The following is a 27,557-nucleotide window of genomic DNA, read 5'->3' on the forward strand; positions in this document are numbered from 1 at the left end:
GGAACAGAATATAGACTTATTGTAAGGAAACTGCTAACACAATCTTGGAGGCTTGGTAAGTACAAAATCGGCAGAGCTTCTGTGGGCTGAAGGCCCAGGGAAGAGTCACAGCTGAGTTCAAAGGCTGTCGGTTGGCAGAATTCCTTTTTGCTTGGAGGTCAGTCTTTGTTCTATGGAGGTCTTCAACTGATTATACGAGGCCCACCCACAGTACGGAAGACAATGGGCTTTAACCTGGGAGTCCATTGATTTAAATGTCAATCTCATCCAAAAACCACTTTCATAGAAATATTCAGAATAATGTTTAACTAAATACCTGGGCACCGTAGCCCAGCTCAGTTTTCACGTAAACTTAAACCATCAATCACAACATGGTAACGGTGGCTGTTACAATGTATACATGGCTGAATCATTCATTCTGTATTTAGCATTGTTCTAAACAATTACATGAATTAACTCACTCAGTCGTTGTGACAATCTGCGTGCATGTGTGCCCGTGTGTATGTGTATTATTACCCAGCTCACAGAGAAAGAGACAGATCAGAGGTCGAACAACAACAACTTTCTGGAGGCAGAGAGCAGGATTTGAACCCACCTGACTCCAGAGTTCTCATACCTCCAGCCCACATTCCCAAACCTCAGTGCCCGCCCTTCCCTCCACCACACCGAGGCCCCCACACTCCTGACACCAAGGACACAGAAGCAATATACACCCCACACATCAGCCTTTGTCTGAAGAAGCTGGCCTCCCAGCCCCCACCAGAAAGACCAGCAATCTAAGTAACAAGCATTCACGAGGGTGTCTGCAGAGAGAAGCCCACCGCCACCTCGCAATTTCACATCCGTGGAACCAGGACCACCTCCAGCACCTCCCCCCAGGTGATGGCCCTGGCCTCTCCCAGCAGCCATGAGGAACTTGGAAGGAAGCAGAACTACGCCCTGTCCCAGCAGCATGCCCACCAGACTGCAGGCCACAGTGTACAACCACGGTGCTTGGGGGACAGCCCTACAGGGGACCCATGCCAGCTGTCCTTGGCAAAGGACCCTTAAAAACTGTCCTCTGAAGTCACCCCTTATCGGTCCCCAGCCCCCTGCGATCCAATTCAAAGTCCCCCAATTCAATCCAATTCTGAGTGTCCCCCAGCTGGCTCTGTCGAAGATCGGGCCGCCTGGGGGCTAGTCCACACAGAGCTACTTCTGTGCCAGGGAGGGAAGGTTCTACGGGGCAATCCTCAGCCCGGGCTGGACGGGAACCCAAGGCTAGTTCTTGGGGCTGGGAGAAGGTGGGAGCAGTCTCCCCAGGCCTGTTCTACCATAGCTGGTGGGGACCGAGCTCCTGCTGGAAGTCCTGGGCCCACACAGGTGGGGAGCCATGAGCCAACGGCAAGCTGAGTTGGCATGAAGGCCCCCCTCCCCAGGGGTTTTACAAAACCACAGCCCAAACGGGAAGGCCCACCCAATCCTGTACCTCGACAGAGAGCCTCTGCTAGCCCCACAAGCCCACACAGAGAGACCACCAGGAGTCACATGGGCCTCTGGAGAACATGGGTGCCCTGGACAAAGGCACAGGGGTGTCTAAGGCACCAGACCAGGCCCAGGTACCCACTGGCCCAGGTGGGCATGGGTCAACTGCTGGGGAGGAAGGTGGGTAGCCCAGACCAGGGAGGGTCAGATGAGCTCGTGCGCCCATGCCCTACAGACACCCTGGGTCATTGCTCCTGGAGCCCTGGAGGAGCCAAGGCCAAGGCCAGGAGTCTCTGTGGATGCTCAGGTTCAACCAAGGGGTCCAGAGCTGCCCCCTGGTCCCTAAGGGATCTTGGAAGGCACTTTACTGCCATTCCCCAGGTGCCCGAGCCACTGGGCCACAGGGCACAGAGAAAGAAGACAGGCAGAGAACCTGCCAGACAGAATCTCCAGGACAGCCGTGGGAGAAGGGGTGGCAGCCCCATTCCCCTCCAGCAGGTCTCAAATCAGAGCTGGCACCTGCCCCTGAGGGGTGTGGGACAGGCCAGGATTTTAAAGCCCAGTTGGGGCAAGGGGGCAGCCCCATGGGGAGCAGGTCGAACGGGCCGGAGCGGGGCGAGGGCTCTGAGGTGGGTTGTCCAGACAGACAGGTGGACAGACAGCAGAGGCACCAGGTGAGGCTCACTGCATGTAGGCGTAGCGCCAATCCCCCAGGGGCTCGTGGGTCTCCTTGATGACCTGGGGCGACGTCCACCGCAGCACATAGTGAGGCCCCCCCGGCTTGTCATTGGTTCCTGTGGGAAAGACAGCTCTGCTTGCCTCCGAAAAGATACGGCAGCCCCGGGGCAGCCCCTGGCAACCCAGCCAAAGGAAAAGGGAGTGGGTAGAGCTGACCGACTAACCGGGCACCAGCAATGGCAATAAGCAGCTCAACAGAAACTAAATGTGTCCACGAGGCAGGGCTCCTGAGCGAGGCCAGGGGAGGCAGGACCCACGTTCCCCAGGGCCATTCGCCCTGCCTGCAAGGGGGTGTCCGGGAGCACCGTGAAGTACGCGTTCCACTGGGAGCCAGGAGCCCTGGGTCTGGCCCTGGCTCTGCGCCAAGGCACCTGGGACCTCAATTTACCTCTCTGTCAAATGGGAAGAACTACCTGCCTTCGCTCCGGCCCACAGTGTTGGCTATTACTCTTAACACTCCTGATGTGAGGGCTGAAGAGTCTTCTGACAGAACTTGCCCCCTGCCCTTGCAGAGGAGGAACCCACTCACCAGAGGCTCGGGCCCCCCCAAAGGGCTGCTGGCCCACCACCGAGCCAGTGGACTTGTCGTTGATGTAGAAGTTGCCAGCTGTGTTCCTCAACAACGCTGTGGCCTCCTGAACAACATCCCTGCACAGCAGGGCAGTGGTCAGAGGGGAGCCGGCTCGCCTGCCCCCCCGCCCCAGGTCTGACTGCCACCAACCAGCGCAGCCCGCAGTGGCTCCCAGATGATGGGGACCGGCCTAGCCCATACCAGCTGCCCAGCTGACCGGATCTGGCCACAGGGCTCTAGACCCCTTGGGCAGGGTCGGAAAGCCTCTGAGCCCCCCCATTCTGGGAAGTGGTGAGTACGCCTCCCTCGCAGGGCTGCCGCAGGAGCTGAATGGGTAGGGGAGGGTCCTGCCACGGGCACTCAGGGAGTGGCCCATCCTGGTCCCATTTTCCTGTCCTCTCCTCTGCCCTGGGGAGCTGGAGGAACCCCCCAAGACCCCCACCCCCCGCCCCCAAGTTCCAATCTCATCTCCACGATCTCGAGGCAGACGGGGCAGCAGCTAGTGCACGGAGGAAGGGAAAGCCAAGGGTTTAGCATTATGGCCTCCGGGCTCAAAGGCACCCTCGGCAGGTGCCTTCTGCGACCCCAGAATATGCATCTCAGTGAAGAGCCCAGGTGCCAGTGTCCCCGTGCTTGGGAAGCCTGCCTCCTTGCCGGCTGGGGTTGAAGTGAGGGGAATGGATGGCATTAGGACTAGGATCCTCATCCAGGAGGTTGGTTGCAGGACAGGATGGGGTGTCCTGACACCAGACCAAGAGCAGAAGGGCGGTGGCCACTCACTTATCCTTGGCGAACACTGCCCCCGTGAGGCCGTAGCTGGTGGTGCTGTCGACCAGCCGCAGCGTCTCCTTGTACTCTTCGTCCGGGTAGACATAGACGGTCAGCACGGGCCCGAAGATCTCCTGACACAAAAGCCCAGGGTCACACCCGCCCTGGACCTGAGCCCCAAGGCCTCCCAGTCCCCCTGCTCTGGTCTCCACTTCTCCCCCGTCTCCCCGGCCTCGGGCCACAGCTCAGCACCTGTAAGAAGGGCCAGGTGCCTCCCACTGCTGGGCTCCTTCCGGAGAGCAACACACGGGTTCCTGCCATGCCAACCCCATCCCAACCTGGCAGGAGGTCCCAGGATACTTTCTCCACGCCAGCCAAACCCCCACCCTGGCAGTACGCGGCACAGGAACAGCCCAGCAATATCACTGTCCTCTGGGCCCTGCACTGCCATCCTGGGCAAGTGCTTTCACCCCTGGAGCCTCAGTTTCTCATCCGCAGCGTCAAAGACAGAGCCCTGGATTGGGGGTCAGGAAGCCGGAAAGCCAGGCCTGGTGCTGTTCTCACTGGGAGGGAGGTACCCCCTTTCCGGAACCTCACAGTCCAGCTGTGGGTCTGGGTAGCACCGCAAGCGGGAAGCCACACACAAGGATCCCACGTGCGCTGGGCTCAGCGGAGAGTCTCGTCTGTGCCCCCAACCTGCCCGCCCCACTCACTTCCTTCATGATGGGCTCCTGAGGGTCCTGGCTCTCAACGATGCAGGGCTCCACAAAGTAGCCCACGGAGTCGTCACACTTGCCCCCCGCCAGGATGCTGAGGCTGGGGGAGGAGCGGGCGTGCTCCAGCCATTTCTTGATGCGGCTGAAGGACTGCAGTAGGAGGGGAGGAAGGAAGGTCCCAGACTGGCCGGGAGGCTGTGCCCGGCAGCAGGGCCCCCAACACGCTCACCGCAGCACATCTGTCCCCGAAGGGCCCAAATTCTGGCATGGGGGGATGGGGAGAGGGCCAAGCCAGGGTCCGGCCAAGGCACGGCAGAAACAAGGGCAGACAAGCATGCGTGTCTGTGTCTGTGTGTGTGGACCACAATTACACTTACAGAAACGCAACACACACAGGAATGTACACATGGGCATGTGCATGGCCACGAGCCTTCATGCTGACATACCTGTGTATGGGCACGCCTGTGTTAAACACACATACACGCACACGCACGCACACACACACATGAATGCAGGCGACGTCCATCTATATACATACGGACACATGTGAACACACATGTGCATGTATGTAGTATGTCATGTATGTGGGTGTGTCTGCTCCTGCCGCTGACCCAGGTGACTGCCTACGCACCAAGCCTGTCTGTGTTCATGGGCACACATGCACACAAGTGTGAGGGCGCGGGCTGTGGCCCCGCAGGCCTGTCTGAGCACGTGTGTAGACCCACACTTAGCAGGGGCTGGTCAAGCCTGGCCGCAGGGAGCAAGCTGTCTGCTTACGGATGTTTCTGCAGGTTTCAAAGCTCGGGGTTGGGGCGTCTGTGCGGCCGTCGGACTGCCTTGCCTGAGGCAGTGGGGCTGGGTGACCCCCATCAAGGCCCCCACATCTTCTCCTCCAACTCCCACCCGGGCCAGGGTCTGCCCCGCCCCCAGAACACCTGTTTCTTGCCCGTACCTTGGCATCAATCACGGCTGAGAAGAAGGTCCCAAAATCCTCTGCTGGCTGGAGGAGGGGAGGCCCCGAAAGAGCTCGAGTGAGTCAGAGTGAGTCACCATAGGCCCAAGACAAAGGGAGCCCCCCACCCCACCCACCCCCGCCGTGCACCCCAGCCCCGCCTCCCCACCCCCCCCACCAGCATCCAATCCCATCAACCTCCCACTGGGCTGTGGCAGGAGGACGCCACTCACATCGCCCACTTTGATCCTGCCATGCTCCTCCAGCAGCCGCCCTTTGATCTGCGGCCACAGTGACCTGGGCACGTAGAGGCGGGAGCAGGCGGAGCACTTCTGGCCGCCGTACTCGAAGGCAGAGCGCAGGGTCCCGCTCACCACGCTGTCCACGTCGGCAGAGCGGTGCACGAAGTGGAAGTTCTTCCCGCCACACTCTGCAGGGGAGGGGGGTGTGAGGGGAGCCCACCTGTGCACAGGTGCACGCAGCCCCAACCCCGGGTCACGGCTGGACAGCGCCCCGGAAGCCGGCGAGCCAGAACCATCTCCCACCCCATGGCTGGGGAAACCAAGGCTAGGGCAGGGGCGTGCCCACCATCAAGGCAGAAGGACCAGGATCCGAGCCTCACAGGAGCCAATCCATTCCCAGAAGCACACACCGCTTTCTCGGCCCCTTCCCGACCCCCAGGCGGGTGAGAGGAGAGGGCAGGGCTCCTCCACTCCACGCTGGCTTCCAGGGCTGGTCCCTCTTTCCTACTCATGGGAGCTAACCAACCCCCCCCCCACCCCTGTTTTCTCAGCCCCGGGGCCCTGGTTCCTCCCTCCCTGAAACACAAGTGACCAGCAGCTCCCAGTCACAAAGCACTAATCACCTGCCAAGCTCTGCTCAAAACACTTCCTGCTTTGTCTCAGGAAAGCCTCACACCAACCCTCTTATCCCCATTTTAAAGACAAAAAAATTGAGTGCCTGGCTGGCTCAGTCTGAAGAGTATGCAACTCTTTCTATCTCTGGGTCATGAGGTCGAGCCCCATGTTGGGCGCAGAAATTACTTAAATAAAAACTTAAGAAAAAAAAGAAAACGGCGCCTGGGTGGCTCAGTGGGTTAAGCCTCTGCCTTTGGTCCAGGTCATGATCCCAGCCAGGGTCCTGGATTCAAGGTCCACATCAGGATCTCTGCTCAGCAGGGAGCCTGCTTCCCCCTCTCTCTCTGCCTACCTCTCTGCCTACCTGTGATCTCTCTGTCAAATAAATCAATAAAATCTTAAAAAAAAAAAAAAACTGAGACACAGAGAGATTAAGTCTGGAGGCTGGGAGGTGTCAGAGAAGTGGTAGTCTCCCTTCCTTGGGGCACAGCAGGAAGGGGGAACAGAAACCCAGATCCAGCGCACTGTTCGCACCTTGTGAAGGGTGGATTGGGGTGGAGATGCCGCCCCTTCCTTGAACCCCCATCAGAGCGCCCACCAGCTCAGGATTGGGTCCACTTTCCCCGTGGGCCCCACTTCATCCATTAGAGCAGGAATGCTGAACCACCAGCCCCTGCTCTGTGGCTGCTGTGCTGTGCTGTGGGACCCGGGACAGCCCTCTCTCAGGGGCTCAGCCTTTTCCCCAAAAAAATCCTGATCCATGGGAGCCTCCACAAAAATGGGGTTCTGTGAGCCAGAGAGTCTGGGAAACACATATCACTCCTGACTCCTAAAGAAATGTCATACCTTTAAAAGCATTAAAGGCTCTGAGAAGTCCTGCAGCGAAGGACTCTGTTTTGCTTCTACACAGAAATCTCCTCAACCATGTGGGTGTTTCTTTGTGGGAACATTCATAGTATTGCTATAAGCCCCAGCCATGCTGAGCTCTCAGGCCTCTGTCCTGCTGCCCTCATAGCACCCCTGGTGTCCAGAATGCCTATGTAGTTCCTTAGTGTTTCATCTGCTGAATGACAAATGAATGAACTACACATTCAAGGGCACAGGCCCCAGGACCTAGCAGAGCTGAGGCTCCACCCCTAAGGCCCCTCCCTGCTCAGCTCCTCCAGGGCTGCCCCCCCAACCCCGCCGTGGGGGCATCACCGTCTTCCTCTTTCATGAGTCAGGGAGGGGTGCCCGGGAGCCACAGGGAGGGCACCAGGGAGAAGGGACCCTCACCTCCGGCCAGGCGTGGGAAAGTGCGGAACCGGTCCAGGTTCTGGGCCACCTGCTTCCACAGGTGTTTGAAGGTGCTGAAAGCAGAGGACAGGGCAAGGATTAGGAAGTGAGGCTCAGGCCCCTGGGACAGTGAGGGTCCTGGGGAGTGGGGAGAAGGCTCTACTAGAGGAAGGGGCCCCAAAGCCCAGCAGGTGGGGGCAGGGGTCAGAGCGAGGGTTGGACAAGAGAACGGAGTAGGCAGGGGCAGCTGGCAGAGTACATTCGGGACCCATGGTGGGGAGCAAAGGTAGGCTTGGCCGCAAGATGAGGCCGACAAGGCCAGGGGCCCCGATTCCGACACTCATGGCCACGGGACCTCACACTCATCACTCAACCTCAAATGGCGCTGCTCCTCGGGGACCTGGAGAGAACGTTCCCACCTGGCAGCGCTGCTCTGCAGTGGCTCCAGGGGGAGTCACGCACCTCGGTCAGTGCCAGACACGCTGCAGGTGCCCGGCGGGGAACAGACACGGCCACGGAGAGTAGCGCCCCCAGCCCAGCACCCCGGCTCCAGAGGCCAAACCAAGGAGGGTCCTGGGAGACGGAGCGCAGGCCCCCACCTCCTCCCCAAGCTCCAAGTGTGACCAACCTCAGCACCACAAAACAATAAAAATGCTAATCACCAGGCAGCCTGCGACACAGTAGCTAATACTAATTTATGACTTTCCTACCTTTACGCCCGCCGCTCATCAGAGCATGGCTAATGGGGGCCAGGCCTGCTCCGCCCGCTAACAGGCAGGGACCCGTGGGGCCCACGCTGGCAGAGGGGGCCTTTTTGGAAAACGGTCCTCCTCAGCAAATTTAATGCTGCCATCACGCCCGGCAAAGCCTGGGAAGGGGGGTAGGAGGGCCTGAGGCCGGGCAAGGGAGACAAAGCCACGGCAGGTGTCCCCAGGGTCACCAGGAAGGATCCCCTAGTGCAGACCCTGACATCTCCACTCAGATGACCCTCGGGCACCTCCCCACACTCAAAGTGACCAGCATGGGACTTGTCATGTCTACCCACGCCTTCCAGATGCCCCTCCACCCAGCCCCTGGACTTTCCCATGGACCCCCAGCCATCCACTGATCCAATCCCATGGACACACAATCGCGTCTCCCTGCCACCTGCTCACCTGAACCCAACCCCACCGTCTCTACCCGGGTTTGGTCCTCTGCTGTCCCCTCCTGGACAGGGGTGGCCTCCTCACTCTGGCCATTGGGGACTTATGCACAGAGAAGCCAGAACAATCATCTGGGACAGAGACTATAAAGGCAGGGCCCCAGCGGGGCCAGACTAGGAAAAAAATGACCATGTACGCAGAGGCCCTGGGCTCGCTGAGGCTGGCAGGGATTGGAGAGCACTAAACCCCTACCTCTGGCCAGGGGTGCCCCATGGACACACAGGCCCAGACGGGCAGGTTCTCAAAAGCAGCCTGAAATCTCAAAAAAAATTTCTGCATGAAACCGTCCCAACTGTACAAGGTTGGTCCATCTCAGTTAGGGGTCAGAGTAGACAAGGCCACTTGCCAGGTCCAACTAGAGAGCTACTACCACTGGCAGACTCTGCTTGAAAAGAAGCTGCTTCATGAACACCCTGGGTGAAAACCTTTGGTAGCCCCCAATCACCTTTGGGATAAGGTCTAGACATCTCTGTGGGCTCACAGGGCCTTACAGTCATGGGACTCAACCCTCCAAGAATCAGGACTTGCCCACATGTTCACTGGACCTACATACCTGCTCGTTACTGAATAAACGATTGAACCGTTTCCTGCGCCCACTCTTCCCGCGGCCCCGGCACCCCACACTCCAGCCCCACGGAACCACCACCGGCTCCCCAAGCACGGGAGCTTTAGCCTTGAGGTCTTGCACGTGCTGTTCCCTCTCCCACAGCACTCTCCTTACCCCCTCTTTGCTTGGCTATCACCTCTGCCTACATACCACCTCCTCCAAGAAGCCTTCCTGCTTCCTCCAATCCATTCCAAGCTCCCTTGTGCCTGTGGCATCAAAATCAGCACCACCAAACACCTGTAGGCTGCTTCCAGCCTGTGAAGTCCTTCCTCTTGGATCATTCACTGGAACCTCACAATCACCCTGCGAGGTAGGGACCCTGTTCCTCTTGAACAGGTCAAGAAATGAAGGCTCAGAGAGGTGAAGCGGGCCACCCAAGGCCACACAGCGAGTCCATAGGTATGATCTGTGACTGACCTCTGGCTCCCAGATCGCCATGCCCCCGGCCCACCATGCCCCGGGGACTCACGGCACGCTGCCTGTGAAGTTGATACCGCAGAGGTGCTCCGAGCTGGTGACCGTGTCGCCAAACGTAGGCCCATCAGCTGGCACAAACTGGATGATGTTGGGGGGCAGGCCTGCCTCCCGGAGGATGCGGTAGACGGCATAGCTGGCCAGCATGGCGGTGTCGCTGGGCTTCCACAGGACCACGTTGCCCTGCCCGGGAGGCACAGCAATGACACACAAAGCAGGGGTCACCACCCGACTGTCCCTCCACCCTGAAGCATGGCTATCCCTCAAGTGGAGCCACCAGGCCCTTCGGTAGGCCAGGATGTCCCATGGTTCCAGGTGTCGGGCACGGTGTTCCAAACACCCTCGCCAGTGAAACCACACCCTGCCCCCTCTGTTCCCTCGCTCGGGCTAAGGTCGCCTTCTTCTGGAAGCCTGTACTGACGGGTCCTGCCAGCGCGCATCCGGCAGGTCTGTTCTGGGTGTTTCCACGTCGCTGGGCGCTCATTGGGCATGGCAGGCAAGTGTTCATAGGGCTGTCTCTGCATGTGTCCTGGCTGAGGACACGGGGGCACCTGGGTGTGTGCATCTCTGTGCACAGATGCATGAGGACAGCCCTGGGCAGGAGCAGCCTTGAGACCAGCCAGCTGCCCCATGTGGGGCCCAGGCCCCTGCTACCTGCCAGCCCTCCTCCTTTGCCCCACGAGCCACCCAGACCCTCCAAGAGCATGACTGCATCACCCCCCCCCACTTTGGTGGGGGTTCACGAGGGCGACAGCCACCTTCTCCCTGACAAGGGCAGGGGAGCCAGGGACTTGGAAGCCAAGACCAAATCTTTACTGGGTAGTCACTTCCCAGCCTTGAGAGGTCACTTGTAGGGCACACAGTAAACACTAGAAAGGGATCTGCCAACACCGTCAACCTTCCCTGAAGCCCGTACCAGGCCAGACATGTCCCACGTGCGTGTCCCACACAGGTTCCCCACAACCCTGTACTCTGGACTCTCCTACTAGATTTCTACTTTAAGGAGGAAGAAACCACCTCAGGAAGTTCGGGGCCTTGCCTGGGGATTCCCCAGCATGGGGCAGAGCTGGGATCCAAATCAGTCTTGGACCCCAAAGCCTTTCTAGGGGCCCGCACGGCTTCCACCTTCTGGGTGTGTCCCCACAGCCGGGGCTGGGCCACTGCTGTCTGCGGAGGCAGGGAGGAGAGCCGCCCGCCCGCCCCATCGCACCATCCTGGTCATCGTCTCACCATCAAGGCCGGCGCCCCCGCCAGGTTGCCGCCGATCGCCGTGAAGTTAAAGGGGGAGATGGCCGCCACGAAGCCCTGGGGGAGGGAGAGGGGGTGAGGCCAAGCTCTTGGCTTCCTCCAGCAGGCTTCTGCCCACCCCACCACCTGTGGGTACCTCCAGGCCCCGGTACACGACGCTGTTGGTGCTGGGCGGCACGCTGAGGGGCTGCTGGCCCTCTAGCTCCATGGCAAACTTGGCATTGAACCGGAAGAAGTCAATGAGCTCGGCCGCGGCGTCGATCTCTGCCTGGATCACCGTCTTTCCCTGCGTGCAGGACCACCAGAGGGTCAGTGGTGACCGACGTGCCTCCCATCGGCCCTCTGCCAACACCGACTGTGCGCCCACGGTGCTGGCGGCTCTCTTCTCCCGGGGGGAGCAGGTGCCCTCACTGGGAGCACTTGGAACAAACAGCAGGAGGCCTGAAAGCGGCCAACATTTCCTTCACTGCCCGTTCCTCCCGACAGACAGGAGGGCCCAGGGAGGACCTCTGGGCTGCAAGAATGGGTTTTTTTCTGAATCAGGGCAGCCCCTGCTTGGCACAGGGTCACTGTCAACAGCTACCCTGCTCGGGACCTGCAGCCACAGCAGCTAAGACGCCCTGCCTGGCTCTGTGAGGTCACCACACTTCTGAGAAGCTCCTGAGACTTTAGTTCAATAAAGCACCTTAATCTGGCCGTCGAGTGTGTGTGTCACCGGGGACACTGAGGGGCCCACAACCACCAAAGGGGCTGCTGAGAACCAGGAGACAGACCCTTAGCCGGCAAGGAGCTGTCATACCACCTCCGTGCAGCAGAGGGGGCTCTCAGCACAGGACAGGGGTGGGGAGGGCGGGCGGCGGGGAGTGGGGGGTGTGCCAGGTAGGGTGGGGGGTAGGGTGGGGTGGTGGGGAGCTGGCCAGGACCAGGCGACCCAAGAGCCTAAGGCTTCCTCCTGGGGACAGGGAAATTAACCCTCTCCCCCCCAGGCTCCCTTCCCCACTTGGAGCTGCTGGTGCTCTTGGCTCCCCACGCACGCAGTCCGGAAACATCCCTCAGGACCTATGACTGCCGGAAGACCTGCTGTGAGCCCGGGAAGAGGGAGAACAGCTAACTCCATCTCTTCCCCCAAAAAAGCTTGTAAAGAGGTGATACGCACACAGGAACTCACTGTACTCAACAGGACCTGAGCTATAACAGACAAACGAACAGCATGCTATGGGAGCACAGAAGCGGGACGAATCCTTTCGGACAGAGAAGATTCTGGAAGGATCACAGAGGAGGTGATGTCCGGGCAGGAGCTCGAAGGGAAGAGTTCACAGGACAGAGAAGAGAGAGAGCATGCCAAGCAGGGCCACCAGGGAGAGGCAGGGAGAAGGGATGCCTGGGGTCCAGGATCTTGCTAAATCCAGACTGGTGACCTCACAGGCAGAGCAGCCGGCAAGCTGGGCATGGGCTGGAAACAGAGGGCCCTGAGCACAGGACTTGGACATGATTGTCACGGACAAAGAGACCCCGGCGGTTTGTGAGCCTCTGCTAGAGGTGTCAGAAGGGCCCCTTGGAGGGCTGCGGAGGGCTGTGAAGGGCTGCAGAGGGCTGACTAAGCCTAGAGGCTGGCACGGGGTCTCAGGACATCTCTTGGTCTCCAGCACAGAGCTCGTCTCGGCACCCAGAACAGCCCAGCTCAAGGCTACTGTATTGGGTGGTGCGTGACCACAGCCTTCCACCCCACCCCGACGGTGCCCATGGGCACCTCACCTGTCCCACCATGGTCTTGGCCAGGACCTCCGCCCGGCGCGGCCCGCTGAGCATGTCTGCCGCCTTCAGGAAGATCTGGGCCCGGTCTGCAACGGGCTTCAGGTCCCACTCTTTCCTGGCGGCCAACGCAGCCCCAATGGCTTTGTTGAGTACACCCTAATGAAGAGGAACAGGTTCAGGGCTGTCTCCCACTGCAGGAAGGGCCCCAGGGGAACAGGCAAGGGAGACTGGAGGTCACCCTCCACCCAGGGACCCGTGGCTCCCTTAGCCTCAGTGCTCCCCCCGCCCCCACATACACAGTAGCAAACACAGTGTCCCACCTGGCAGCTCACCCCAGGCTCTGGGCCTTTCCTGTGGCCATCTGGAGGTCTGAGGGACCTGCCAGGAAGGTCTGCATGCCAGGGACTTGGCAGCAAGTCCCCCAGCTGATAAGCTAGCTCTGCTTTCTCTTGTGGTCTCCTTGGGGCCTCACCTTCTTCCCAGGGCCCCCAAGCCCACCAGCCAGAGCCTCCAGCCCTCAAGGTCAGGTGCACAGAACCATAGCCTGAGACTTTCAACCTGACACCAGCATGCCCTCGCTGCCCCATGAGGCCAGCTCCTAGACCCCCTGCCACGGGGGCACCCCAACCCCTCCAACTGCCCCCCACGATGCTGACCCTCTACCTTCCCATCCTTGGTGTTTCCAGTGTCCCTGACTCAGCCTTACAGAATCTACACCCCTTGGAAACCAGGCTGCCTCATGGCCAGAGGCATGTCGGGGGGATGTCAGCCCTGGCCCGTGCAGCTCTCATCTGGCTTGAATGAACCCCCGGGCGGGCCGGGCTGTGAAAGACTCCGCCCACCACAGCCAGAGAGGGAAGCAGACACTGAAGCCCGCCTCCATGCCAGCAGCCAGAAGGCAACAGAGGGCCAGCAGCCCAACCCGAAGTCGCCAGGGCCTTACCTTGTCTGCATAGCAGAACTTGGCCACCTTGTGTCCGTGGTTGAAGGGCTGCCAGATGAGAAGAGAGCGAGATCACCGCCCAGCCGGGAGATGCCAGGACAGGTGGGCACGTGGCCGGCCACAGAGCTCACCTACCAGGCAACAGCCCTCAGCACCCTCGCCCTCTCCCCTCCGATTCCCACATCCGTCTCTCTGACTAAGGGTTACAAAGCACCTGCGGTTCGGTGAGTAAGTCCATCCCTGCTCTGGAAGGTTCACAGTCCCGGAGAAAGGCATGGACCACACAGTCTTTCAGGGCAAGTGTGGACTTTGTGGCCAGACAGACACGGGTTCACTTCCAGCTCTGCCGGCTGGAGGCCGGAGTAAAGTGAGTTCCCCTTTCCACGTTTCCCTCTGTGGGAAATGGGGACACTCCCCACCCCACCCCACCCCCGCCTCACCGCATGGGGAGTAGGGCCAAGTGGGTTCACAGGTGAAAATGCCGCCAGAGCGGGTGTGGCTCGCGGCTGGGGCTCAGGTGTGGGCACGGTCCCCTGCGAGGCCCCACACGATGCGTCGGAGTTGAGACCCGCTCGGGATTTCTGCGGTCCCCCCAGAATGCCTGGGGGACAGGCCAACAGCTTCTCTAGCCCCTGGCCCGGGACCCAGATACACTCATTGAAAAGACTCTCCACAAACATTTACAAACAGAACCCAACAGTGCCAGACGCTCGCGTGAGCAACAAGACAGGGAGAAATTTCCCTTCTTTCCACCATACTTCAACACTTTTGCCACCGAGCAGTCTGCCCATGGGCCGTTTGCGGCTTTCCTTTCTAACACGGCAGCCACAAGGCATGTGCCTGCTGACATTTCAACCCCATTCCTCAGCCACACCTGCCACATTCCACGGGCTGGACGGCCACGCACCGCCCATGGCCGTGGTAGTGGGACAGCATGCAGATACTGGTCACCAGTACTGCAGAAAGTTCTACTGGGTGGTGCTGGTCTAGGGCTCAAGACAAAGTGGCCCTTTGCCCCTCATTCCAACCACCAGCAGAGTCACCTGTATCCTGTCCGCCCCCGAGTCTGGCATGTCTTGTGATGCTCAGGGCCTGAGGTGGCAGCTCGGACCCTGGCCCTTTGACCCAGCACATCCCCATGGACCGCAGCTCCCTGACGCCAGCAGCCACGTGCCAGCCACTGCCTCCCATGCCTCGGCTCCCCCAGTTCCCATGTGGCCAGGTCAGTGAGGCACCACAGGCCATGAGAATGGAAGTGCCCGCCCAGAGGGTTATCGGAATCCTAGCTGGCAGGTGGCACAGCGCTGAGGGGCCGGGTGACCTGTGTGATGTGGGGCTGTGCTCCCAGGGCTCCGGGTGTGGTGCCCTCTGGTTGCTGACCCAGTAGTGGGCGCTCTGGCCTGCACGGAGTGACAGTGTGCAAAAGGCATCCTTTGAGCATGAGCTGAGACTCAGGCAGTTTGTCCTGATGCCCTCGGGAGCAATTTCTCTCCGGGCCCCCTATGGGGAAGGGCTGTACTTCTCCCAAGGTGCAGCTGGAATTTATTTCGAGAACACTCTGACTGGTGTAAGTGACGTGCTGGCTTCCCTGCGGTCACTAGGAGGCCTCAAGGCAAGCCCAGGCTGTCTCCTGCACCCAGGGCTCCACGGTTCTTTCTATGACCAGAGGCCGCAGCGAGATGACCCCACTGCACTTTGAATTACCATGCCCCTTCCAAATCCTCCCCAGAAAATGCACCAGAATCAACACCAACAGGGTGTGGTTCTGGAGAACAAGGATTAATCAGTCCTATTCCAGATCTAACTGTGCCACCCTAGCTGGGTCATTTAGTGTCTCTGAGCCTGACCCTTGATCTCCAAAATGGGCAGCTAACTCCCCTGCTCTTCCTCCCTCAAAGAGAAGTGGCAAGAGAGGAGCCCCTGCAGATGGGCAGACCTCTCAGATGTGTCTGTAGGAGTGTGGCTCCAGCTGGAGGACTTCTAGGAGGAGGGGACACCTGGCCGGACACCGGGCCCACGCCCTGGGGGCTCGTCTCGGAGGAGCTTATCTTCCCCGAGAGCAGCAGTTCCAAAATAGAGGGCAGGGCTTTGGAGACTGTCTGATTCTCTGGAAGGATTATCTTCAATCCTGCCATTCTGCCCTTCCTCTCTACCCTCTAGGTGGCCAATGGGTCCACCTTTCTAAAAAGACAGCAAAGCCGGTGGCCATCACCGTTTTAACTCCCTCTTGACTGGTGTGAAATCAGCATCTTTCATGACAAGACCCCCAAGACTATTTTTGGAGGTTTTATACTGGCGCACAGAATTCAAAATCAGGGAACGGACTATAAACTCTGCAGGCAAAGAGTCCCGTGTGATCTGCTGCCCGAGAGACGGGACCCCAGGTTCGGGGAGAAACTGAGCCCCACCACCCACAGGACTCACCGACACCTGGTACCGCACATCTGACGTCCACACCTCCTCGTCCCCCACCACACATGGAATGGCTTCCGTCCGGCCCTTCAGGTCCTTCAAGGCCTGCAGAGGGGACATCTGGGGGGTTGGGTATTTCCTCCCCGCTCTCTGCCCCACCTAAAAACCCCAGGGGCAGAGCGTGCTAACACAGATCCCCAGGCAGGAACAGAAATACTGAAGGGCCAGGTTCTGAGGCCAGAGAGCATCTGCTCTGCTCAGGGGGGGCAGCAGGACTCAGCCCCCCTCCACCGTCACTTCCTGTCCTGCTGGAGGGGAGGCCAGTGCTGTCAGGGCCTCGAATTATAAACAGAAGAGAAAACCCCGCATCTGAAACGTACATGACATCTCACGATTTTTAAAATGCTGACAATTAACGGGACAACGTTTGTAAGTAGAAAACAAACGTCTGTGGGCTTACCATCCCTAACCTGGAGGGAGCCCCAAAAGTGTCCAGACCCCAAAGTGGCCTGGCTTGCCACCCCCCGCCCCCCATGCTGCCTCCAGCCTCTCCCGTCCTCCAGACACATGGCCATCCCTGATCTGGTCTCCTTCCAAGGCTGGAGGCAGGCACATCAGCAGGTGAGGGCTGTAGGCACAGAGAGGCATCGTGGAGGTGCTGCTGGAGGCTGTCCTCACACCACCCCCTACTCCCACTGGGTGCCCCTGCCCCCACCGGCCATTACCTTTTGTAGCGCATCTCGCTCGGGGCTGCCCCGCGTGAATGCCAAGACCGGCTCGTTGGCCACCTTCGGTGGGGACGACGTGTGCTTCCACCACAGCCTGGGGTCCAAGGGCAGGGAACAGAGGCAGACAGGTCAGTGGTGGCCGCCACCAGACCCGGCCCCTCTATCTCCAGTGGGGAAGGGAGATGTTCTGGGTTGGCCCAGGATTCTGAAATCCAGAGCAAATATAGAACTGGGGGGCAAGAACTAGCCCTGGGGTCCAAAATCCAAGTTCCAGGCCCAGACCTGCCCCTGTGTGTCCTCGGGTGTGTGAGACCTGCCTCCTCTGGGCTGGTTTCTATATCTACTAAGTGAGAACCATCCTACGAACCCACAAGGCCGTTTGAAGCTTAAGTTCAGTCAACACAAAACTACTTCTAAGTGTTTTTTACATGGAGAGACGGTGGACTCTCCTGTTCCTTCCCCACAATGCAGCCCTTATCCCAAAGGGCCCCAAGTGACTGCTTTCTCTGGGCTGAAAAGGCAGCCTGTTCCAGAGCTCAGCCCCTCAGAATGGGACCCGGCTGGGATTCCCTTGGCACCAAGGGCTGAGCTCCCGTGGGCAGGAACATTCAATGTGGGCCAGGAACTTGGAGGAGTGCCCTGAGTTCAGCTCACAGCCCTGGGGAGGTGGCTATCGGGGTTCAGGGTCTGATGCCAGGGTCCTGAGTTTCAAGAGCTCTTCATCCCGGAAACCTTGCTCAGTCTTGAACCTTAGGACCTCACTGACGGATGGGTCCTCCTGGCCTCTGTGTCACTTGGGCAGTGACTGCTGCAGGGCACTTTTTATTCCTTCTCCCTGCGAAGGGGTCTGGAGGCTCACAGACCCAGTCTAGAAGGCCTGGAGGAAGGACAGGAAAGCAGGGGCCATCAGGACTGGCCCTTCATTCATTCTAGAAGGTTTCTGGGTATCTGCTATGCCTGACGCCGCTGAAGACACGGGGGACAGAGCAGTGACCATGATACCAAGGCCTCGGGCCGCATGGGCTGCACAATTTCTTTCCCCTTGGTGCCCCAGGCTTCGAAGAATGAGGAGGTGGACCAGCAGTGGTGGCAGCAAAGCAAGGTTAATGACATGATAGCAGAGATGGCACAAAGCTCCAGAGGAGGGAGGGGACTGAGAGGGTTACCAACAGTTTCTAAGTCCAGCGGTTTTTACCCTGCCTGCCGGTAGGGCGGCTGTTTTAATGTGATTAACACTCTCTGAGCCTATCATCCAATCAGTTTCTTGTCCTCTACCTATCACGGTGCCGAAAGGATGGAGGGCCCCCTCCGGGAGGTGTAAAATCCTTTTAAGGGTAGTTTCCTCCTAGGGTGGGAGGGCCCCTCCCATTCCTACCTGCCTTTCTTCCAACTACCCTGCATCCCAAGCAGCTGACTTCCAGGGCGGACCACGGCGAAGAACACGGTGAGGACAGGGGGTGAGAGAACAAGTAAGGGGAAGGGCAGGGCTGCTCCAGCCAAGGTGATCACGGAGGGCCTCTCAGGGGAGGTGTCCTCTCCGAGCACCATCTGGGATCTGAGAACTGGGAAGAGCATTCCAGGCACAAAGGAGAGCAAGTACAAAGGCCCAGAGCAGGAAACCAGACCGGAAGCACTGAGAGGTCCTGGGCGGTCCCGGAGGGAAGAGGGCAGGGCCAGGGCCGGGTTGCCCAAGATTTTGCCTAACGGCTCTAGGTGAGGTAGGCCTTCTCCCTCCTGCCCCACCCCACCTCCCAGGCAGCACCCACCCCACCCCAGGAGGCCAGTCACATTCCTCAGGCCCCACCCATCCCCTAACCAGGGCTAGAAATGTGGGGCTAGCCCAGCCTCCCACCAGCCCTTCCCTTGGGTTACTCTCAGGAGCCAGGGAGACAATCACACAAAGCTACCCCCATAAATTCAAGTCCACACCGACTACCCCCCCAACCTAGAGCTGGGGAGGAACAGAGCCTCCACACCAGTCAGGGAAGGGGGAGGGGCACGTACCCCCAGGGGCCCTCTGGAAGTTTCCAGCAGCCGCACATCACCTGCAAGCAGTCAATCAGCTATAGCCAGGAGGGGGCCCGCTGAGGAGGGGTGTGGGCTGGGAGCCTGGACCCCACTCGTGGGGCATGCAGAAAGCCCAGCTCCGTTAGCAGACAGTTATGGGACCAAAGCCCCCACGGGCTCCGAGACATCCGTCCACTATGAGAAACTCGGCAGGTCTCAGATTGCCCACCTGAAAAGTGGGGGCAGTCCGTGTGCCCTTCAGGGGTATTGTGAGGTTAAAAGTGCTCGCCTTTCCTCACCCCTCGGGCTTTGTGCTTCTAAGAATACTGTCTTCTTAGATGCGTCTCACAGATGTGTACGTACACACACCCAGAACGTTACCACACCGGGCCAGGTGTTCAAGGGCAAAATGGTTCTCAGACACCCCCCAGGTCACAACAATCGGGCCGGCCTGGGCACTCACTAGACAGTGCTGGAATAAACTTAGCACCGCATTCCACCCAGCCTAAAATGCAGCAGCTGCCAGGGAACCCCGTTCCCTCCCAGGCAGTGCCAGATGCAGAAGTCCTGCATTCTCTCTCTACCTTCCCTACGGCCGAGGCCCACTGTGACCTCAGGATCATCACACTCCCCGCTGGCTTCCCCTCTGCCTGGAAAGTCTCCAAGCCCCAGCCCAGCTGCTCATCAGTCCAAATGTGGGGAACAGAATTCAGAGATGAGCCTGAGTCAAATCTGAAGCCAAAAATAACCCGAGGACACCTGACAAAACCAACCCTCCCCCCCCAACCTTTTGTTTTGGCTCATGGGCCATGTGGGATGCGCACGAGCTCTTCCCTGGGCTCTGGAGAGGCAGAGAAGAATCGCTCACAGAACCTGGAGCCTCTGCGAGGGTCCGCTTGAGGCCCTTCCAGGCGGGACTCATTCCTTTCTCGTGCGCACACTTTCACCGCACATCTCAAGGGCACAGAGACAGCTTGGTTATCACCAGTGACACCTGCCTACTCGGTAGCTTCTCATCTCTTCTCCAACAAAAAAAAACTGGAATCCTTCCTGAGGCCTCCAGGCCTATTTCCCTCACCCCTCCCCAGTACCTACTTTGCCGCGATCCAACCACCCAGGCCTTTCTGGAGTCCCCTCCTCTGGGGACGCCACCCTCTGGCGCATGGAAGGGGCCGTGTATCAGGTCATCTCAGAGCCTACGCTCTGGTCACAGCACCACCAACACTGCTCTGCCTGTCCGTGGCTCCTGCCGGGCTGTCAGCCACCACCCCCCGACCCCGACGGCGCCACTCACCCACGGACACCCCACCTGGCCCTTGGGAGCACTAGAGAAAAACCTTTTAAAACAAAGAACACCCTGATAAACCTTTTATCAGACTCATCAAGAAAAAAAAAAAAGAGGGGGGCAGACAAAGAGAAAAACAAGGAACACCCAAAGTGTTGTTGGAACAACGATAGGCCCCCCCGGGACTGGACTCCCAGGCCAGTGCTCTTCTGCTAACACCTGGGGCTGGATGCAGGTCCCGAGTGCCTGGGGTCAGGGTGAGCAAGCACGAGGAGAGGAGGAGAAAGGAAACTACCCTTGCTTCATTCAGCTTCCAGACTTTCCCAGCTGTTATCTAGGACCTGATAAGGCCAATCCTCCTTATCGTAGAGATAAGGGCGGTGAGCAGAGAGAAAGTGCGGGGCCCAGGCAGATTCAGGCCAAGCTTTATTGCCCCAGAACTTTATTGCCCCAGAAATATCAAGGAATACAGATTAAGTGCTTACAACAGGCCTGGCGAGACACCAAGTGATTATCTCCTGAATCCAGCTCTGATTGCAGGAGAAAGAGGCCTGGATTACTATTACTATTACGGATGAGAAAACCGACTTCCGGGATACTGATGCTCGCGCTGGCTCCAGGGCACAGCTCCCCGCCCCACAGAGCGGCACCTGAACCCAGGGCCTCCTCCCTCACACGGCAGAAGCACCTGCTGCCTGTCAAAGAGACCCAAGCAGCGGGGCGCAGGGCATGGGCTCATCCTCCTCTTCACCCAGCTTGTGTCTCCTCCCTCCCAGCATTTCCCAGCTCACAAGAGAGTGGGGCGGTGGTTTGCTGTTCGTGGGCGCTGTCTACTCCGTGCCAGGAAAGGAAAGGTGGGGGCAGGGTAGGAAACCCCCAAGATGGACCGCTGTCTGCCCCCTCCCCAGGGTGGGTCAGCAGGGTCTACCCCAACAGAAAGAGTTCTGCCTCCGCGTCATTAGTGAGGACAACGGAAAGGCACCGAGGGCACCCGAGCTCCACACCTGCCTCCATCATCCCTGTGCTGGCTGGGACCCTCGTGTCTGAATCTTCCTGGTCCAGGGTGATCACTCGGGATAGCCCAGGACTGGGGAGAGGGATCAAAACTATAGAGTGACATTGTTGGGGCACCTGCATGGCTCTGTCCATTAAGCAACTGCCTTGGGCTCAGGTCATTACCTTAGGGTCCTGGGATAGAACCCCAAGTCGGGCTCTCTGCTCAGCAGGGAGCCTGCTTCTCCCTCTCCCTCTGCTCCCCCTGCTTGTGCTTTCGCCCTCTGTCCAATAAAGGAGTAAAATTAAAGGAAGAAAAAAAAAAAGCAACACTGTCCAGGAACAGATACTCTTCAAAGTGGTTTGTGTGTATGAACTCATCTCCTCTCAAGGCAATCCTAGGAGAGGGCTACTACTGTCTTTACCGCCTGGGAAAATGACGCAGGAGGGAGGCTGAAGAGCCTTCCCAGGACCACAGAGCTGCTAAGAGGTGGGGCCAGAATCCACCCCACGCTGTCCTCTGGGCCGTTCCAACTGCAAGCATCCAGCACCTACTATGTGCCGGGCCAGGGTGGGAGGTACCAGAGGAAGGTGCTCAGGGAGCACCAGGGACAACCGCAGCCCAAGTGGGTATTCCGTCAACCTCTGAAGCCAGTATTAGCATCACTTCGTGCTGCTAGTTACCTAGTGTGCGGCTAGTGACTTAGTGAGCCCCTGTCACACCATCTCGAACCCTTCTGCTCCGCGGCGGATGGGATACTCCCCATTATACAGACAGGACAATGAAGGGCCAAAGGAGAGCCACACCACTAATGCCACAAAGCGCTGGGTGTGGGCTCACCAAGGGGACAGGGGAGAACATTCCAGGCGAGAGGCACTGCCTGGGCTCTGCTAGGAGGACTGAGAGCAGAGATTATGTCCAGGAAGCAACGGGATGGGCCAGCCCCCTGCCCAGCACAGCCTGGGATGGGCCAGCCCCCTGCCCAGCCCAGCCTGTGCCCATTCCAGGGACAGGCAGGCTGGGACATGTGTTGGGGAGATCTGAAATGCTGCAAACTAAGCAGGTAGGTGGGCTGCGAGGAGTGACCCAGGACTCTTGCAGGGGACAGGATGGTAGCCAATTCCAGCCCACCCACCCCTGATGGTGGGAGGACCCCTGGCACCTAGCAGCATCTGGTACAAAAATAATAGAGAAAAATTCACCATTGGTATAAACCTATGATGTGCCTAGGCTACTTTTTTTTTACTTATTAAATCTATACCTAAATATAAATCTATATTTAATATCTATATTAAATCTATACATAAATATAAAATATACATATACATAAATATAAATGTATCTTGGTTCTTTCCAACAAGAATGTGCAGAGACCTAATTGAGGATAACCCCCTGATAAAGTCAACAAAATAGAGAAAAAACCAGGTCAGGGCCCAGGGAGACAGGAGGCAGTCAACTGGGAGCCTGGTGTTTACTAGATTAAAGCCTTAGACAAGCTTTCCTTAATTTTCAAGGGCTTTAGGTGTTTAATCCGCGAAATGGGGAATAGTAATGCCTATAAAACTATCACAGGCTGCTAAGAAGCTCAGTAAAATAATCCACGTCATTAAAAGGTACGAGGTCACGGAGATAGTAAAATGGACAAGTCTATGAAATAAAAATAAACTACAAAAAAGTGTTTGCAGATGAGCCCACCATTATACTGTTGGGATTGTTTTTATTTTAAGTGTATATATTTATGGAAAGTTAAAAGGATATTCATTGAAGGGAGGGCAGTGGTTACTTCCATGTGGTGAGATTCTAGGTCATTTTCATGTTTTTTTGCTTTATCTGCACTTTTTCCAAAGGACACACGTTAATTTAAAAAAAAAAAAAGAGAGAACGCATGAGGGTGCCTGGGTGGCTCCGTCGGTTAAGCACCAAACTCTTGATCTCAGCATTGTGAGATCGAGCCCCACACTGGGCACGGAGCCTGCTTGGGATTCTCTCACTCCCTCCCCACCAATCATGCATGTGCACCTGTATGCTCTCTCTAAATAAATAAATCTTTAAAAAAAAAAAAAAAAAGGCGGGGGGAATGCATGATTAGGAGTATTTTTAGAGGGGGGATGCCTGGGTGGCTCAGTTGGTTAAGCGGCTGCCTTCGGCTCAGGTCGTGATCCCAGAGTCTTGAGATCAAGTCCCACATCGGGTTCCTTGCTTGGCGGGGAGCCTGCTTCTCCCTTGGCCTCTGCCTGCCATTCCACCTGACTGTGCTCACTCTTTCGCTCTGTCGCTCTCTCTCACAAATAAATAAATAAAATCTTTAAAAAAAAAAAAAGAGTATTTTTAGGGGTGCCTGGGTAGCTCCGGCTAGGTGAAGTGTCCAACTCTTGATTTCAGCCTAGGTCATGATCTCAGGGTAATTAAGGTGGAGCCTGCTTAAGGTTCTCACTTCCTGGGACGCCTGGCCGGCTCCAATCGGTTAAGCTTTTTGGCTTAGGTCATGATCTCCGGGCTAATAAATAAAATCTTAAAAAAAAAATTTCTCTCTCCCTCTGTATCTCCCCGACGCCTTTAATAAATAAATAAATAAATAAAGTTTGGGGGCAAAAGTTTTTGTGTGTGTTTTTTTTTTAAAGATTTTATTTGACAGAGGGAGAGAGGGAACACAGGCAGGAGGAGCGGGAGAGGGAGAAAGCAGGCTTCCCACTGAGCAGGGAGCCCCACACGGGGCTCAAGATCAAGACCCCGGGATCATGACCTGGAGGAAGGCAGATGTTTAATGACTGAGTTACTCAGGCACCACCCCCAACAAAAAAAAAAAAAAAAAAAAAAAATGTTTTTTTAAAAATTCAGTTGAGATTCCTGGCACTCCAGGCTAAAAGGGAAACACTATGAACATCATCACCCACACCAGGTTCCTCAAAAGAGGTGATTTTCCTCAGCATTAGTTCTATGAACAGGACACGGAGAGATACTATTAAACATGTTCTAAACGGTTTCTCCATAAATGGCCCAGGAGCATCCTAAATATTAGTTGAATAAACAAAAAAATGGCCCAACATCAGACCTGTTTTTCTAGCACAACGGCTATCTGCTAGGAGCAATTTTGGCCTCAGAGATGTTGGACAGTGTCTGACATTCCTATATGGACGGTGCCAACTGTGGAGTGCTCGTGGTGTCTTGTGGGCAGAGGCCAGGAAAGCTGCCGAACATTCTCCAAGGCCCAGGACAGCCCCTAACACACAGGGTTACCCAGCTCAAAATGTTAACAGTGCCAAGGTTGAGAAACCCTGTCTGGGGCTCTGGGCCAGCTGCTCTATCGAAAGAGGTAACCTGAGCCTTCAGATCTGGTTGCAAAAAATGCTTTAGCTCCACTCGGGAGGCTCTGAAATTAAGAGCAGGAAGCGGGAGCCTGACTGCGATTTTAGCTCTCCATTGTTTTTAACTGGCAGATCAGTTTCCCATCTGTAAAAATAGGGATAATACAGTGCTTACCAGCACACTGCCAGGTCTATGGTTCTTGATCGCTTGATAGAGATTACTGCTATTGTAAGCTTTTTTTTTTTTTTTTTCCCTAGAATATGGATAGCTTTCTACCAGGTATTATAGGTTTTTATGGCTAAGCCTTCTCCCCCGCACCATTAAACTGAAAACTCACCGAAGTCCCCATCCACGTATAAGTCCCCTGGGTACCCCTCTCTTCCAGGGTTTAGCACATGGCACATGGTAGGTGCTCAGTAAATACATGAACTTATGGTCTTCCTCCCCCATGGTCAGGAGTGGGGGTGGGGGCGGAGGTTGGTGTCCGAGTCCAGGGAGAAGCTTGCAAAAGAGATTGCACTTAAGGTATGGCAAGTGACCCCAACCTTGGCTTGGGAGAGAAGTCCTCCCCCATGTGCTCTTCCTGTGACCTTACCTATGAAGCCCCCACCCACAAAGGACACCCAGAAGTGTTGAAACTGACCCATGCCCAGGGTGCGCCCCCCCATCCCTTGGGAAACTGATTAACTCAGAAAAGGCATAGCTCAGCAGGGAGACAGAGTTGGTCACAGTCCTAGGGGTCAGGCAAACAAAACTCAAACTGGGGGCAGGGGCTGCCCAGCCCTGAAAGAGAGGCCCACAGAAGTACCTGCCTGTCAGACTGAGCCTCTCTGGGACAGGGTCTGTGCTCTGCCGACCTCCCTCCACCCTCCACCTAGGGCAGAGGGGGTCTAAGAACATGTCACTGAGAGGCACCTGGTGGCTCAGTGGGTTACGCCTCTGCCTTCGGCTCAGGTCGTGATCTCAGGGTCCTGGGACTGAGGCCCACATCGGGTTCCCTGCTCACTGGGGACCCCGCTTCCCTTTCTCTGTCTGCCTGCCTCTCTGCCCACTTGTGATCTCTCTCTCTGTGTCTGTCAAATAAATAAATAAATAATCTTTTTTAAAAAGAAAAAACATGTCACTGAGTGGGCACGGGTCCAGGAACCCAACTCCACCGCTGGGGCATTTCCAGGGCTGATCTACCCCAAAACTGCACCTTGCTTTCCTCACCTGTAATTCGGAGTATCTCCCGCACAGCTTAAAAGAGAGTGATAAACGACTCTCTGCGTAATAATAACTGGGCCTTAGGTGCCAGGCACTGTTCGATGCACTTTCCGTGCAGTGTCTCTCTCTCAGCAATCACAGTGCGGCATGCATGGAGCCCCTCGCCCAGCGTCTGGCCCATTACAAGCACTCCCAAGTATTACTCTTCCACCTACCGGGAGGAAGGGTCCCTTTTCTGCCCAGGACTTAATTTGGAAAAGGGAGAAGAGGAAAGAGCAGTCCCGGTAGAAAGGGGACAGGAGACTCAGGGACTCCCAGAGGCGAGTCTTTAATGTGAGACCGTGGGAGGGGGGCTGAGAAGCGCTGGGCAAAAAATCGAGATGCACTCTGTCGGTGGGTTCCCTGGGAGGAGGAAGACGCGCGCGAAGAAGGTGACTTTCCGAGCGTGGGAGCCAGGAGGGGTCCACCTCGCGGAGGAGACCGGGGAGTGGGTCGCAGCGGGAGGAAGGCCTGGGTGAGGGGCAGCAGGCCAGAGGAGGCGACCCCCGGCGTCGGGAGCCCTCGCGATCGCCGCGGGCATCTGGCAGGGAGGGGCCCCCAGGCCCGCCGCAGACCCGGGGCGCACTCACCCGGGTTCCCTCCAGGGGCGGGCCAGCAGGGCACGGCGGAGCGCAGGCTGGAGCGACTGCATCTCGAGCTCGCAGCGGAACTGTTCGCACACGGTGAGCCCCGGAGTTGCTCACAGACCTTGAGCCCCGGGCGCGGCCAGAAGGCGGAGCCCCGCCCGGAGCGTACGACCTTGGCGGGAGGGGGGAAAGCGGATCACGGGGCAGTCTTCCGCGTCAGACTCACCCGAAAAGCCTCCGTGCTTCCTCTTAGTAATGCGATCACTCTGATTAGAAGGCACTGGAGTTGCAAGTAGGCGAACTAGGACAAGGCATCCCAAAAGGGAAGCTTTGGTATTTACACGTTTCCCCCTCGTCTTTTATGGTATGGCCCAGCCGCCCTGCGGGGGGCGGGGAGTGGAGGGGCGTGAGCCCCCTTGACCAATCAGAATGACACACCGAAGACTGTGAGCCAATCGGATGGGCGGTCCTCCTGTAGCCCTCTCCGGGCGTGGCGGAAAGAGCCAATGAGAGAACCGGAATGGGACAAGTGTCAGGAGCCGCGGAAGGACCGCGGGTCGGTGAGTCAGGTGTGGTGAGCGTCCCGGACTGACGGTTCGGTCTCCCGTTGGCCGAGTGGCCATCAGACTCTTGGACCCCGTGGGGCCACACCGCGGCCAGCCCCGTGCCTCCACCCGGGGGGCAGCAGCCCCTGGGATGAGCCCACAGACCCTGCCTCTCCAGCCTCCGCCTGGTGGGCACCCACCCACCCTGCACCTCCGGTCCTGGCGCTTAGGTAAATCGGCCTGCTTCCTGGCCAACTAGGATCAGTGAGAGAGAAAACCCAGCCGGTCCATGCTTAGCTTTTCCTTCAAAGCCCCTGACCTCGTGATGAAGAAGAAAGGCAGGTCAGGGCTGATCAGAGTAAAACAGCCGGCCAACCAGCCCATAAAGCCCCTAGATTTAAATGCCAAATTGGCCACCCTATCGGGTCCCCCTCCCCGCCCTTTGGGAGCTTTGTACTCTATCATCCAATAAACTTTACGATCGTTCAATAAACCTTGCTTTGCTGCCCACCACTCTGTGTGGTCTACCTCTTCCTTCTTCCAAGCGGCCTGACCAAGAACCAGGGGCACTGGAGGAAAAGAAATCCTGTAACACTCAGAACTGGTTGTCCCTGCGCTCCATCCCACCACTCCCCACCCCCAACCCGAGTCAGATTTTTGGTTTTCTCTTGGAGAAGTTGTTTGCTTGAACACTTTATTTAAAATTGGGATTCTGGGAATGTCTGGGTGGCTCAGTGGGTTAAGCGACCTACTTGTGATTTCAGATCCTGATCTTACAGTGGTGAGCTCGAGCCCCACATCAGGCTCTGCACTTAGCCGAGAGTCCATTTGAGGCTCTTTCTCTCTGCCCTTCCCCCCCGCCCTACCCCACCCTACCC

At 57.5% G+C, this 27,557-nt stretch overlaps 1 protein-coding gene across 1 annotated transcript; it reads right to left on the minus strand.

Moving 5' to 3' along the window:
- On the minus strand, positions 1–26,295 carry ALDH4A1 (aldehyde dehydrogenase 4 family member A1). Its single transcript, XM_059136617.1, has 15 exons — positions 26,138–26,295; positions 16,708–16,804; positions 15,995–16,087; positions 13,571–13,618; positions 12,628–12,783; positions 11,009–11,158; positions 10,855–10,929; positions 9,620–9,807; positions 7,342–7,415; positions 5,443–5,639; positions 5,210–5,257; positions 4,255–4,407; positions 3,554–3,675; positions 2,732–2,850; positions 1–2,258 (listed from the first exon to the last, which is right to left on the minus strand). Exons 1-15 carry the CDS (start codon positions 26,197–26,199, stop codon positions 2,146–2,148), a joined length of 1,695 nt encoding a protein of 564 aa, XP_058992600.1. The 5' UTR covers positions 26,200–26,295; the 3' UTR covers positions 1–2,145.
- Positions 26,296–27,557: the final 1,262 nt, after the last annotated feature.

Source organism: Mustela lutreola, chromosome 10, assembly GCF_030435805.1.
Source record: "Mustela lutreola isolate mMusLut2 chromosome 10, mMusLut2.pri, whole genome shotgun sequence".
Classification (NCBI taxonomy): Eukaryota; Metazoa; Chordata; class Mammalia; order Carnivora; family Mustelidae; genus Mustela; species Mustela lutreola.

What these genes read in the sequence shown, in the direction of transcription:
- ALDH4A1 (XM_059136617.1), bottom strand. Translation starts at nt 26,199, where the DNA reads ATGCAGTCGCTCCAGCCTGCGCTCCGCCGTGCCCTGCTGGCCCGCCCC. An exon ending in CGCCCCTGGAGGGAACCCGG is followed by an intron (nt 16,805 to 26,137) that starts GTGAGTGCGCCC and finishes CTTGGACCCCAG; the next exon opens with GCTGTGGTGGAAGCACACGT. An exon ending in GCAGGATCAAAGTGGGCGAT is followed by an intron (nt 5,258 to 5,442) that starts GTGAGTGGCGTC and finishes CCCCTCCTCCAG; the next exon opens with CCAGCAGAGGATTTTGGGAC.